The sequence below is a fragment of the Saccopteryx leptura genome, chromosome 7, assembly GCF_036850995.1.
Source record: "Saccopteryx leptura isolate mSacLep1 chromosome 7, mSacLep1_pri_phased_curated, whole genome shotgun sequence".
NCBI lineage: Eukaryota > Metazoa > Chordata > Mammalia > Chiroptera > Emballonuridae > Saccopteryx > Saccopteryx leptura.
In genome coordinates, this window is record NC_089509.1 from 1,208,688 (window position 1) to 1,224,138 (window position 15,451).

At 43.1% G+C, this 15,451-nt stretch overlaps 1 protein-coding gene across 5 annotated transcripts in view; it reads left to right on the forward strand.

Annotated features, from left to right (window-relative positions):
* IWS1 (interacts with SUPT6H, CTD assembly factor 1) overlaps positions 1 to 10,765 on the forward strand; it is a 46,620-nt gene extending 35,855 nt beyond the window's left edge. For 3 of the 5 annotated variants that reach the window (XM_066345404.1, XM_066345401.1, XM_066345402.1), the window contains exons 10-14: positions 813 to 930; positions 3,605 to 3,716; positions 4,329 to 4,385; positions 5,296 to 5,407; positions 10,395 to 10,765. In XM_066345404.1, coding sequence (XP_066201501.1) covers positions 813 to 930; positions 3,605 to 3,716; positions 4,329 to 4,385; positions 5,296 to 5,407; positions 10,395 to 10,526 — 531 coding nt within the window. In that variant the 3' untranslated portion in view covers positions 10,527 to 10,765. Of the gene's footprint in view, positions 1 to 812; positions 931 to 3,604; positions 3,717 to 4,328; positions 4,386 to 5,295; positions 5,408 to 5,855; positions 5,995 to 10,394 lie in introns of those variants that run through there. The other 2 variants (XM_066345403.1, XM_066345406.1) reach the window with 1 other exon arrangement.
* Positions 10,766 to 15,451: the final 4,686 nt, after the last annotated feature.

Consider the following 15,451-nt stretch of genomic DNA (forward strand, 5'->3'; position numbering starts at 1 on the left):
GTCAGCTGACCAGTGGTGATTCAGTGGATAGAGTGTCGACCCAAAGCATCAAGGTCGCCAGCTTGATTCCTGGGTCACTTGCTGAGTCCTGGGGTTGCCAGCTTGAGCCTGGGGTCACTGGCTTGATCCCAGGTCAAGGCACATATGAGAAGCAATCCGTGGATGTACAACTAAAGTAGAACGAGTTGATGCTTCTCTCTCTCTCTCTCTATCTATCTATCTATCTATCTATCTATCTATCTATCACTCTTTCTCTTCCCTCCTTTTTCTTCCCCTCTCTTAAAAAAAAGACCTGATAAACTTTATGTACCTGTATTATTGAAGGAAATAGATCCCGGAGTAGCTGGGGTTAATCTTTCGAGTAGTACAGCAGTAATACAGTGTGTTTGGGGAAGAACTTGAAGTAAAAAGAGCATCAGTGTCAGAGTCAGGTAAACTTGCACTGGACTCCTGAGCTGGGCCACTTTCCCATGGCTGGGTCACCTTGGGCAAGCTGCTTCACTTCTACAGGATTTCCGAGGAACCTCCTGTGTGCTAGGTGTTCTCGTTTCTGGTAACCGACCTACAGGGAGCTGTATTGTGTCCTCATGCTGTTAAGTTTTACTTGGACTTAGAAGAAATACTGAACTCACAACTCTTGATGTGAACACAAAATATCTTTGTGTTCAGTGTCTGTAGATCCTGAAAATGGAGGGGTTTTTTTGTTACTCATTTTATTGTGAATGAACCAGGCTGAGGATCCTCTAGAATAGATGGAAGGACTGCCAGTTTCCAAGTGATTAATGCGTGTGTGTGTGTGTTTATGTTCTCAGTTGCCCAGTGTGAGCCAAGAGACCCTGAAGCACAGTGGGATCGGACGGGCAGTGATGTATCTCTACAAACATCCCAAGGAGTCAAGGTCCAACAAGGACATGGCAGGGAAACTAATCAGTATGTACACTTTTTGGTATTAATGTGTATATAAAAGCTAACTGTATCAACACCATTATTCATTTAAAATGAATCAGTGAATAGAAAAGAATTTGGTAATTTTTTATAAGTACCAGCTTTTCCCTCTTAGACTTAAAACTCTTCTCAGTATATTGAACTATGCAATCCAATATTTTTGTGTTTATGTGTGTGTGAGAGAGACAGACAGGCAGACAGGCAGAGAGGGACAGACAGGAAGGGAGAAAGATGAGAAGCATCAGTTCTTTGTTGTGGCACCTTAGTTGTTCATTGATTGCTTTTTCATATGTGCCTTGACCTGGGGGCTACAGCAAACTAAGTGACTGGCCCCTTGCTCAAGCCAGTGACCTTGGGTTCAAGCTGGTGAGCTGTGCTTAACACTCAAGCCGGTGACCTTGGGGTTTCGAACCTGGCTCCTTTGCGTCCAGTCTGACGCTCTATCCACTGCACCACCGCCTGGTCAGACACAATCCAATCTTAAATATAGCAAGTAACATGATGCATTTTCTAGTTATGGATCAAGAGCATATAGTGAGGGAAGCATTAGAATACAGACCCTACTGTTTTTACTTGATTCAAATCCTGGGTCCAACACCTACCTTACTGCATAGCCCTGGGCTCATGGTTCAAGCTCTAAGCCTCTGTAAAATGGAGAATTATGTGTTTACCTTGCATATTTGTAAAGATTAAATGAGAGAGGCTAGATAAAGCACAATGCCTAGAACCGGGTCCTCAGGAAATGTTAGACACTGCTGCTATTATTGTTGCTTTTATAATGGTCTTCCAAGCCTTTTGTGTTCTTATGTAATGATATCAAAGGACTCTAACTGAAATTCATCTAATCAGTTGCCATATTGTTCATGAAATCCTTCAGTATTAAAAATAAAAAATGAGCATTGTTCTCATCCTCCTCTTCCTATGCTCTGTTTTGGAAAGGAACTTTTAAGAGTATCAAAACCTTTTAGGGAAAACTAAATTTTTTAATAAACCAGAAAAGTAGTATACCTTTGATCTTGCTAATAATCTGTAATTACTACCTATTTAATAATAAACTTTTGATGTTCTTATGCAGTGGTTTTTGGCCCTCTTTTTGCCATAGACTGAGAGAAGCAGAATATTCCCATTGATAACGTCCTTTACCTGGAAAAATCACACTCATGGCTCATTAGCACAGTGATTCTGAATCCAGAGGTAGTTTCCAAAGGTATTCAGAACACCCACCCTAAGACTCCCTGCTTCCTTATTAGTTTGACAATACCCATATTCTGTCTGTAAAGGTCTTTTATTGTTTTTAATAGTGTAGTAAATGCACAGAAGCTACATTGTGTTTCAAAATAAAAGCACAGTATTAGCACCTTTGGACTTGACTAAGCAGCAGCAGGCCTGTAGTACTTTTTTCATGTTCATCTTAGCAGCTATCTTAGATTTAATGAAGTAAAGATTCTACACCTGCACTATTAAAATGTAATTTTTAAAGATTAAGCCATTTTGACAAAGGGGCCTTTTTTTTTAAGTGGGTAGAAAATTTTCAAGATTTTCTATTTTCAGTAAAGTAGAAATTAGACTGTCTTTATTAAGTATCAGCAGAGCTTGTTGATGACTCTCAAAGTGAATCAAATATGACTCTTGTTAAAACTCTGGTGGTTACAAGTTTAAACGATCTTTATACTGAATTTTCTGAATCAGCTGTAGCTGGTTGTGGTGTGGGTATTAACGCTGTGCCTATCGTGAAAATGATCTTGGTCCTGGATGGTTGACTCTGGTAAAGCATGGGCCTGGCCTGTGGAAGTCCCAGGTTCAATTCCCTGTCAGGGCACACAGGAGAAGTGACACCCTTCCCCCTTGCTTCTCTTCCCTTCTCTCTCTCTCTCTCTCTCTCTCTCTCTCTCTCTCTCTCTCTCTTTTTCTCTCTTTTCTTCCCACAGCCATGGCTTGAATGGCTCCAAGAAGTTGGCCCCAGGCACTGAGGATGGCTCCATGGCCTTGCTGCAGGCGCTATTATTAGCTCAGTTGCCGAGCAACAGAGCAAGCCCCAAGTGGGCAGAACATAGCCCCATAGAGGGCTTACCAGGTGGATCTCAGTCGGGGAACTAGCATGAGTCTGTCCCTGCCTCCCTTCCTCCCACTTAATAAAAAAAAAAAAGGAAAAGAAAAAAAAAGATCCTGAAATAATGGTAAGGCAGTCTGCAGGTTATGAACGATAGGTTCTGTAGGTTTGAATATATTTAAGTATTTATGCACACAGAAAGTAAAAATAAATACTGTGTTAAGACAGACATCTAAGTTGTATTTAATAGATAAATACACCTGTTCAACTTAAACCTACAGCCTGTGGTGGCTCAGTGGATAAAGCATAGACCCTGAAATCTGAGATTGCTGGTTTGAAACCCTGGGCTTGCCCAGCCAAAGCACAAAGGAGAACTAACTACTATAAGTTGATGCTTTCCGCTCCTTTCTCTTCTCCTCCCTCTAAAATCAATAAAATCTTAAAAAAGAAAAAAAACAAACATACAGAACCTGCCTCGTTTGTAACCTACCTGTATAAGGTAAGAATAGTCTGGATGACTAGAATAGGATGACACCGGTGTGGATATGTCAGGAAGTTGTAGGAAGAATACAACTTTGTGGACTAAATCATTGATTTTCCTTGTTACAGATGAATGGTCTCGGCCTATATTTGGTCTGACCTCAAACTACAAAGGAATGACGAGAGAAGAGCGGGAGCAGAGAGACTTAGAGCAAATGCCTCAGCGTCGAAGGATGAGCAGGTAGGAGGGAACAGGTATGAGTGAGTGGAGTTAGTGTTGCTGCGGTAACTCAGCTTTCCTGTAAATAGGGATCATTAGGAAACCTGCTGAGATGCAAGGATTTTTGTCTTTCCTCTCAGCTTCATTTGTCTGTAGCTCATGATCCCCTCTCACTTTATGTGGGAGTGTAGAAGTGAGAGTCCACACCCTCCCAGACCTTCCAGGTTTGATCTGGAGGACTGAGGCCTCTGCTACAGTCCTGGAGATTGCTTTTCCTGTTCCATCACTTGTATAATAGAAAAAACTTTTGTCTTTCTCAGTCCCATTTCCAAATTCTGATCTGCATTCACATACAGACACATTATCCATTGTGCTACTGGGCCACCTCCATTCCCAAATTCTTAGGAGAAAAAATAATATTGGTTTGGTTTGTATCAATAAACTAGATGCAGTTGTATCCACAGTGGCAGAGTCATTAGTTATAAATGTGACAGTTACCATTCACCAACAATGAAACATGGTGATTAGGAATTGGTTTTCCCGTGTAAAGGACTTAATTATGCTTTGAGTTTATTTCACTTGTTCTTTTTTTCTTCTAACATTCCTAATATTTCATTGATTGCTTTTTTCCAGCACCGGTGGTCAGACCCCTCGAAGAGACCTGGAGAAGGTGCTAACAGGAGAGGAGAAGTAAGGGCTTCATGTCTGTTTTTTTCTTAGCCTGTAGTGTGTTTGCTGCTCTGAGAAACAGCCATGAAATGATGTGTGTTCACATCAATGGAGGTGATTCCCAGGTTAACATGTACTGACTATCCATAGCGCATATATTGGGTATTCTGGAGGATGTCAGGAAGATTGAGAAATAGTTTGTTCAATGAAGATTTTATTACTGCTTGCTATGTACTAGACTTCTGTGTTAAGCTCTGGGAACACAAAATCAAATTAAAAATAGCCCACGCTCTCAAAACATCTTAGAAATAAAAAGAGAGCTCAAGCAAAGATGCAGGGTAAGCGTGGACAGAGTCTCTTTGGATTGGCAAATGGGTTGGAGCCATTGGGCAGTAGTGTGGGGCCTGGGATAATGGGAGATAAAATGGGAAATATAGATGTGGACCAAATTTTGAGCAGCTTTAAATCAAGATAAACTTCCACTCCTCTGTGATCTCCTAGAAAGTTTTTGAGCTGGGACGTGAAGTAACCGGATTTGATTTAGAGTGCTGATGTTGGCGTGGCATAGGCAGAGCTGGAGGGGAGTAACTGAAGGCAGTGATACAGTTAACCACCTGAGACAGTGATGGGGAAGCAGGAGGCAGAGAAGACTTTGCAGGGGCAAAATTGCCAGGAATAGGTGACTTAGTCGGGGAGGAGTTGGCTAGATTTGAAGACACCAGCCACAGTTTTAACCTAAGTAGCTGAAATGATAGTATCCACTAAAGACAAGGAGAAAGCTGGCCCTGGAAGGGAAGTAGTGATAGGGTGGGTGGTAAGGCCAGCTGAAACAGGGAGGGGAGGGCAGAGGAACTCTGCAACAGGCATGGGTCTGAGTGCTGTGGGTCCAGCTCTGGTTGACTATGTAGTAGCATGTTCTTCTCATTCTCAGGGCTCTTAGACCTGGAGATCCTGGATTCTGTGCCCGTGCAAGGGTGCCAATGCCCTCAAACAAGGACTATGTTGTCAGGCCCAAGTGGAACGTGGAAATGGAGTCGTCCAGGGTAAGCAAGAAGAGGGTGGCAAGGTGGATCTCAAGTGCAAATTACTGTTTTGTCTTTTATTCGATATGTAGTAACTCTTCTCAGCTCTTGAGGTTTATCTGATTTCAGGAGAGCTGTTTTCTGTGCTTCTATTGAGCCAGAGCATTCATTGCTGTTGAGCTTTACTTCAGACCCAAAGCACCATTATCAAGTCAGGAAGTTTCAAATTTACTCCTTTATTTCAACCAAATCTTGGAGCCTAGAGTGTTCTGATAGTCATGTTTTTTAAAACCATGAGAATCAGAACTCACCTACTTCTGCAGTGTTCCCTTCTCTTTAACTGTTTTAAGTAATTTTGTTGTGAAACATTTAGGGTCAGCACTTCCTCTGTCACTTCTTTAAGTACTCAGTGATCTTTGTTGCTTTTCAGTAATCTTTTTTTATTCTCCATTCCAACCACCCTCTCTAGCCTGGTATTCTTAAAAAGGGCCTAAACCGATTGGAAAAGCATAAGAGGCGATTTGCTGAACAGAAACGACTCAGCCGAGTGCACCGTGCTGTCAGGTTCAGCATTGAAGGCAACAGGATGCCTCTGTAGGCCTGGTCCCACCAGAGCGTATCTGGGAGGTATCCCCAAGGAAGCATGCTCTGTGCATGGGCTTGAGCTGTCCAGAGTAGTGGAGTGAAGACAGTGTATGTGTGTGCTTGCTTAACCAGACAAGGTCAGGCCAGATAATGAGCTAACTGGTACTTAGTGATAGTTAGGTCCTCTTGAATACTTAGAAATTGATATGGATATCATCTTCTCCTTCATTGGTATCTTAGAGACCGACAGGTAATTGCCTCCCTGATGAGCATTTTGGTCTTTGTGACAGGTATCCATTTTTATTAAAAGGGCTTTTGCTATGGGCCAGAGCCATAGGGGTCTGATTTACAGACACAGAAAGAGGTGAGGGCTTCTTTTCCTCTTGTCAGTGGCTCAGCAGCGTGCATTTGAGGACTCCCTGGGTAAAGCCTGACACTGACTATTTAGGAGATAAATTTGATTAATACGTATTGATATGTGGTTAGAAATGGAAACAACTTTTGGAGTCTCACCATCCTTCTGTGCTGAGCTCAGTAGAGCACATTTGTCCGTGTGCTCTTGAGAGTATGCTGCAAGCATTCTGTGGCTTCACCGTGACTCGTACCTGGGCAGCTGTTTTGTGGGTGACAGCATCTTCCTGCCAGTTCACTATACTGGGCTGCTGCTGTCCTTGTTGAGAATGAGTGAGGGTAGAAGAGCACTAACTAGTTCAGAGCCCCGGTTTCTTTTTTTTTTTTTTTTTTGTATTTTTCTGAAGCTGGAAACGGGGAGGCAGTCAGACAGACTCCCACATGCGCCCGACCGGGATCCACCCAGCACACCCACCAGGGGGCGATGCTCTGCCCATCCGGGGCATCGCTCTGTTGCGACCAGAGCCAGTCTGGCGCCTGAGGCAGAGGCCATGGAGCCATCCGCAGCACCCAGGCCATCTTTGCTTCAATGGAGCCTTGGCTGTGGGAGGGGAAGAAAGAGACAGAGAGGAAGGAGAGAGGGAGGGGTGGAGAAGCAGATGGGCGCTTCTCCTGTGTGCCCTGGCCGGAAATCGAACCCGGGACTTCCAGAGCCACGGTTTCTTTATCTGCACTTCCTTCCCTTCTCATCTGTGTCTCCCCCAACACCCTGCTTCTGTTGACCTTTGCTTTTCCACTGTCTCCTCCCTCCTTTTGTCCCCTCATATTTCTCTTCTCCAGCACACGTATTTGTGAAGGTTGAGAATCATTGTGGCAAAGGAAGTATCATAAACTGTTTGTGTGAGCGATCCGTGGAAGCTGCCTTTGTGCTGAGGGGCTGCCTGCGCTTGTTGGCTGCTTGTGGTTCTGGTCATGCCCTCCCAGGAGTGATGGGGTGACGCACTCTGCTGTAGCAGAGGCACAACATGAGGAGAGGAGACTTCTCATAGAGTCCCTTTTCTTCTCCTCAGCACTCCTAAGATCATAATGTGCTGATATTTAATGAGGCCTGAGTCCAGCTTTTGGAGACCCTTTGGTCCTAGTGTCCCCTTTACATGTCAGTGTATTGTCCTTAAGCTCAGGAAGACTTCTTGCACAATCACTCAGGGCTTTCACATTGCGTCCATACTGTTGAGTGAATAGAAAACACATTCAGGAAGAAAATTGGAATGAATAAATGGCTTTGAGATGAAACTTTGTTTTATGAAGAGTGGGGAAAAGTAGGTTTATAGTTCTCATATGGAAAATAATACAAGAATAAGCTTTCATATACTCAAAACTGCAAACCAGCTTTTGCCCACTTGTATGTCATTTTTTATTTTTGAAATTATATAAGAAAACATCAAGCACTGTAGAATAAACCTGTTCCCTGTAGGAATGCTTCAAACTTATCTTTTTCTTATTATAATCATAGAAAATGTTGAGGTAGTAAGAAAAATCACTATTCAAAAGGACTTACAACATTTTTTGCCCTTTTTCTATTGCTACTTTAATTAAAATTATACTGTTTGTAATTTTGATCGCCTCTCATTAAGGTCACCTTCTAGGTTTATTACTTGTATATCATGAGACTATGATTTGTTTATTCCTTTCTCTGGGGTCTGGTTTTCCCTCCTAAATAACGTAGTAACTGACACTACATATACTTAATGCATTAATTTAGTCCATGGAATGCTTTTAAAATAACATTAAAATGACAAAAGCAATATATGTTTTCATATAAACTTTTAAATACAAAAAGGACAAATAAAATGGTCACTTGTAAACCCACCACACCTTAACATTAACATTGAGCCACATCTGGCTCGCGAGCCATAGGTCCCCGACCCCTGCCTTAGTTATTCATTGATTGCTCTCATGTGCCTTGACTGTGGGATAAAGCAGACCGAGTGACCCCTTGCTCAAGCCAGCGACCTTGGGTCCAAGTTGGTGAGCTTTGCTCAAACCAGATGAGCCCGTGCTCAAGCTGGCGACCTCGGGGTCTCAAACCTGGGTCCTCCGCATCCCAGTCCGACACTATCCACTGCGCCACCGCCTGGATAGGCGGTTTTTTGAACTCTTAAGCAAAATCTTGACCATATTTTATTCTCATTGGGTTTGTCTTTTACTTAGCATAGTAAAAATTGTTTTCAGTAGACATTTTTTGGGAGTGGTATAATGCTGTGTGAGAATACAATTGTACCATAATTTTTTAAAGCAGAACCATCTCGTTGATCTTTTATGCTATGCAGGGTTGTTCGCTGGTAAAGCAGTGATAAACCTGCTGGCCAGTAACTCTGCGTTACATGCATGCTATCCTGAGGAGTGGTGTGGAGTTGCTGAATCAGAAGGAAGGTGATTGAGTTGAACATGTTAGATACTATTTTCTGTTAAGTTTTTAGGTTAGGATACCTAGACACCCGGCAGCTTCAAGTCTTAGGGCTGCACGACTTGAGTGTGTGCATTTCAGTTGTATGGTGGGGGCCTCAGACTGAGAGAAGGTCCTGGGATTGGCAGGAGGAGATCTAGGCTGGGCTCTAGAGCTGCTGGAAGGTGGGTAGTTGGCAGCAAGCTGAACAGGTCAGGCTCTTGGTGTGGTCTGACTGCAGCACTGTCAGGGCTTGAAGGAGTTCGCTGCCTGGGTTCTGCAGGAGGTCGGTAGTGTCTTGGCTCTCGCCTGAAGTTTAAAGTCCTCTTCCTCCACCCCTTCACCCTTCTCCTAAGGGTAGTATTTGCTCAGGTGATGGTAACACAGCTTCTCTTATCTGAATCTCTGCTAACTTGGTGTTGGTGCCAAGTATTAAAATTGATATAAAATAATATATAGAATTAGGATAGTCCTAGAAAATCTACGATGTTCACACTTTTGTAGAGCTTCTTGCTTACATCTGAGTGGAGTTTGAGTCCAGAGGTGGGATTAAGACTGGGGAGGCTCTCTGACTCAAAGGAGCTTCACCATGCTAGCCCTGACCTTGGAGTGTACCCAGGCCCTGCCTTCCTTCAGCGTTCTTGCAGTGAGCTTCACAGGCGACTCGTTAGTAAGCATGGAGGGAGAAGAATTAGGAAAACTCAGGTGTTGTTAAGCATTGAGCATTCTTAAAGGTTGGATTGTGAGCAACATCAGAGTCAGCAAGATTCACCGTAATTGACAGAATGGCAGCACTTTTTAGCATTTCTTAGAGATGTCAATTTTTTGGAGACCACAGTCGGTCTTTTCAGAATATAAGAGAAATAACCTAGCAATCAACCTTTAAACAAAAGGGCAAGCAGGAAGAGATGTAAAAAGTAGGAAGCCCTTGGATTGAGGTACTTAATTTTCTTTTTGTGTCAAATATACTTATTTAACCTAAGTCTCATTGATTGCAAAGTAATAGAAATAGTCACAGTGATATTTATTTGAGCCCTAATCATATGCCAGTCTCTGTGCTTGTGTTTAACAGTGTCTCCTCATTTACTTCTTGCAGCTGTCCTGGCTACAGTACAGACCAGGGCGTGATTGGCGCAGGGGCTCAGTGGTGTGACACCAGAGCTCCTAGCACTGCATGCTCTTGCTTTGCTGGCCCTCTGGCCTCATCCAGCATTCTTTGGGCTTTTTCTCAGATGACTTGCCTGCCTTCAAAGATCAGCATTCTCTTCACACCAGCACTGTTTGAAGGTGTACGTGTCAAGTGGTCGGCTTCACGATTAGTCTCTGAAAGGGAAATGCATGCAGTCAGAATGTAATCTGATGGAAGTAGGGGACCATAGTGTCGATTTTTTTTCCCCCTTTCATCTAGGAGATTTCCATAAACTGAGGCAGAATTTACCAATAAGGCACAGACAACAACAAAATTATTCTTCACTGAGGATTTAGTATGTTCCTAACACTGCTGTGTATACTTGCTCTGCTATATCTGTAGTCATGAAAGCATATTCTGGTTATTTCAGAGCCAAGAGACAAAACTAGATTCATGTATTTTAATAATTGCTCTTTAATGTTTTACCCTACTTCTAGTTTCAGGGGACCTCCAAGAAGGGTATCAGTCGCCTGGATAAACAGATGAGGAAGTTCACAGATATCAGGAAGAAAAGCAGATCCGCACATGCCGTGAAGATCAGCATTGAGGGCAATAAAATGCCTTTGTGACCTTGCCTGGGAGGCATTCCCATCTCTAAGAAATGCTCAGTGGACTCTTTGGAGAAAAGATGATATTTTAAATTTTTTTAGTGTATCTATCTGTAAATGGTTCAGGTTGTATCAAGTATTGTCATAGGACTTGCATCTCTCTCCATTTTATTTAAAACCATTTGTTGTGTACTTTGTACAAAGGAATAGTAGTCACACTTCTATAAACTTTACACAATAAAATTCCAGTCTGGTTTTGGGAGGCTGTCTCTTCATTGTCTTAGACAATTTTTTCTTGGTGAGTGAAAAAAGTCATCTCTACTACAGTGGTTTGTGATCTTTCAGGTCCCCTGCTCTGCTGTAGTATGACAAGAGATTTGTCTCTGTCTTGGGCTCCTGACTAGGAGCTTCTAAAACTCATGGACCTTAGGAATGTCTTTGTGATTCTAAAGAGGTGACTCATGGTGGGTCCCTGCATAGCTTTAGGATGGGGTCTGGTCACAAGAAAGACCTTCGAGGTCTATTTTAGAGGGTTGGGGCTTCAGGCAGGCCTGTGCTGAGTGTGCTGAAGATTGGATATAGTCATTCAGTCATGTAGGTAATGATTTTGTCACGTGTGCCTGAGTAGTGCACAGTTAAGAACTCCAGATGCCACAGCTCAGTGAGACTTTCTGGTTGGTGTGCCAGTTGAGATGGTGACATACCTTCATTCCAGCAACAGAGGTGTGGAATCTCTGTTTCCTTCCAGATCTGGCCCTGTGTGTGTATGCATTTGGCTGGTCCTCCTGTTTGAGTCCTTCATAATAAAACTTAAGTACAGTGCTTTCCTGACTTCTGTATCATTTTAGTGAATTCTTGAAACTGAGGAGATCGTAGGAATCCTCAGATGTGTAACTAGTCAGCCAGAAGTAGAGATGGGCCTGACTTGCAGCTGGCATCTGGAATGGGGACAGTCTGGTGGAGAACTGAGCTCTTAACCCTATCAAGTCTGGTGCTAATTCAGGGTTATAAATGTCAGAATTGAATTGCAGTATTCTACTTGGGGTTAAAACAACCTACCAACAAAATTTTATTTATTAGTATCTCTCAGTAGGGAAATTTTCACTATCTGATTTTAATTATAGGCAGACTTCAAAGATACTGCAGGTTCAGGTCCAGACCACTCCAGTGAAGCGAATATTGCAGTAAAGCGAGTCACAAACCTTGTGGTTTCCCAGTGCATGTAAGGTTGTTACACTACACTGTAGTCTTAAATATGCAGTAGCATTATGTGTTAAAAACAATATGCATACCTTGGTTAAAAATTGTTACTGCTAAAAACTAACCATTCTCTGAGTGTCCTGGGAATTGTAATCTTTCCTGGTGGAGGGTCCTTGCTTCATGTGGGTGGTGCTGACTGATGAGGATGGTGGTTACTAAAGGCTGGGGAGGCTGTGGCAATTGCTTAATAGGATATTAATTTTGCTGTATTGGTTGGCTTCCTTCCATGAATGATTTCTCAGAGGTCACTGGTCACAGGCCACCATAACAAATACAGTAATGAAAGAGTTCGAAATAATGGAAGGATTACCAAAATGTGGAAGAATTACCAGATGCAAAGTGAGCAAATGTTGGGAAAATGGCACTGACAAACTGGTTTGCCACAAACCTTCGTTGGGTGGGATTGGGGTCGGGGTAGCTAAAGTGTAGTAAGGTGATAGATTTAATTAGAAGACTGATTAGTCCAGATGACTAAATGGAAGCATCAATTTATTTTCATTTCAGAAATCCTACTCATAGAAATCAGGGTAGGTTTTCAGCAATGGTGGGATTCAGCCGGTTTTGCTGAACCGATACTAATTTTCTGTTGAGTTTGGCAAACTAGTTGTTAAAATGGCACTTGTAATCAGGGTTCTCTCTAAGGTGGGTGCCTGGGCAGCTGCTCAATGTGGAAATCACAAACTTGCATTCCTTATTCTTTTATGTTCATCTGCGCAACAGTGTATTCTAAGTGCCTGTAGTAATGTTCATTCTGTCCATAGGTGAAAAAAATTACAGGTGAAGATGCCAATCAAGAAGCAATATGGAAATATGTTACAGTAGGTTTACTTTTTTTGTCAGCTGCTATTTAATATTTTTTATTAATGTTTTTAAACATAATCTAGTTTTGTATACCTTTTGTCCTTATTTAAAATGTATTAAATACATGAAATAATAAACTACCTTTTGGTATATCATTTTTGTATACTAAAAATGGACATTAGGTCAGAAAACCGATTGTTAAAATATTTGAATCCCACTACTGGTCCTGTCAGCAATTAAGATCCTATATCCCAATTGTCCCCATTCAGCTACAGCCTGGGGACACTTGTGCCTGCCCCCCACCCACCCCTGCCCAGTTCCTCTCCTGGAGTCAGGCAGACTTGAAGATCAACCTTCAATCTCCATACTCGCCTTGTGCATTTGGAAAGTAGTATAACCTCTCTGAGCCTCAGTTTCCTCATCTGGGTAAAATGGAAGACCAGTGGCACGAATCACTTAAGATTGCATGGAGGAGGCCCTGGCTGGTTGGCTCAGTGGTAGAGCGTTGGCCTGGCGTGCAGGAGTCCCTGGTTCGATTCCCGGCCAGGGCACACAGGAGAAGCGTCTCCCCGCAGCCAAGGCTCCACTAGAGCAAAGTTTGCCCGGGCTCTGAGGATGGCTCTGTGGCCTCTGCCTCAGGCGCTAGAATGGCTAATTGCCGCAGAGCAACACTCCAAGTTGGGCAGAGCATCGCCCCCTGGTGGGCGTGCCAGGTGGGTCCCGGTCGGGCGCATGCGGGAGTCTGTCTGACTGCCTCCCCGTTTCCAGCTTTGGAAAAATACAAAAAAAAAAAAAAAAGATTGCATGGAGGATTAAGTCAAACTGCACATAAGGGGCTTAACAGAGTTCCCTGGCCCTTGGCACAGGTCCAGGTGAACAGAGCAGTAGAAAGATTATGGTGCACATCCCAACATATGTAATTTAAAATAAAAATAATACTAAACAACAAAAGTGCAATAAAGCCCATCAAATTTCTGACTAGCAATTCTGATTACTTTCAATGTTTATTTTTTCTTGACAGCTTTTTTCAAAACACTTCTCCCACTGTTTTAGTGCCCTAAGAGCTTGCTTGGCAGCACCCTGACAGGCAAGAAACCACCTCCCACAGAGAAATCTGAGCAGAGGGCAGGTGCTCCCACCTGCCTGCTCCTCCACATCCATCTCAGCTAAGACCCAGGGAGCCCCCAGTAGGCAAGCAGGTGGGGCTTGGAGAGTGAGTGTCCTAGGACTACAGCCAGGGCCAGACTTAGTCTGACCCCTGCTTGAGGGCAGCCTGACAAAAGGCAGAGATGGATTTGGCTAATGATTGAGATTTCCCAAATATTGACAGAGCCCAAGTCCTGCCACTGCCCAATAGTTACATGACTCATGTTCCCCTCCAACCTGACTCCATGTCACAGAGGGTGGAACAGGAACTCAGGGCCTCCCGCACTCCTACGTGGACTCCCCCAACAGAAATATCTTAGGGAACCTCTTTGGACCACTTTCCTCCTCATCAAAAGGGAGAGTCTGCAGTTGCCCCTCGGGCTGCATGAGAAGGCTGCTATCCAACGGTCCACTACGCTAAAGGTGCTCAATACTGCAACTCTAGCCTGAGCCACCTTTTCCTGATCCCTTTACCCACTGGGCATTCTCCCTGCGTGTGTTCACCTACCGTTCATCTTCTCACCTACTGTGTCTTCAAATTTCTCCTTTTATGAGAACACTAGTCATACCAGAAGTTCGTCCTAATTACATCTGCAGTGACTCCATTTCCAAATAAGGTCACCTTCTGAGGTTCTAGGAATTAGAACTTCAAGATAAATTGGGAAGGATAGAGCCCTGACCAGTTGATAGAGCGTTGGCCCAGTGTGTGGACGTCCCAGGTTCAATCCCCGGTCAGGGCACACATGAGAAATGATTGTCTGTTCCTCTTTGCTTCCTCTCCCCCTTCTATCTTCTCCTGTAGCCAGTGGCTCAATTGGTTTGAGTGTTGGGCCCGGGCAGTGAGGTAGCTGGTTGATTTGAGCATTGGCCCCAGACAAGGTTTGCTGGGTTGATCCTGGTGGTGACACATGTGGGGAGTCTGTCTCACTATCACCCCTCTTCTCACTTAATAAAAAAATTGAGAGGGATGGGGACATAGTTCATCCCATAACACTGTCATGATTAATTTTATGTATCAACTTGGCTGGGCCACACTGCCAAATATTTGCTCAAGCACCATTCTGGATGTTCCTGTGAGGGAATTTTTGGATGAGGCTAACATTTAAATTCGTAGACTAAATAAAGCAGATGGTTGCCCTCCATACTGTAGGTGGGCCTCAACCAGTCAGTTGAAGGCTTTAACAAAGACTTACTTGCCCTGAACAAGAAGAAATTCTATCAACAGATAGCTTCTGGACTAGAACTGTAATTGTTCCTTGAGTCTCCAGCCTTGCCAGTCTGTCCCAACAAATCTTGGACTGGTCAAGCCCCCACAATTGCATGAGCCAATTCTTTAAAATAAATCTCTCATATATATGTTTGTGTGTGTGTATTAGATAGATAGATAGATATAAAGAGATAGGTATACACTGTTGAATCTGTTTCTTTGGAGAACCCTGGTTAATACACAATTGCTTTTAACTTTTTTTTATTTCTTGTTTAGTGTATTTAAAGATATAATTCCCCTTGATGCATTGCTGTAGCTATAGTATGTTCCACAATTTAACACTGAATTATTTTTTTAATGTTTCTTACAATTTTTCACTAATATGTTAGTTTGAGAACATATAAAACTGTTTTTTGTTTGTGATTTTTTTTTTTCAGAGACAGAGAGAGAGTTAGAGAGAGGGATAGACAGGGACAGACAGGAACGAAGGGATGAGAAGCATCAATCAACAGTTTTTTGTTGTGCATTGCGA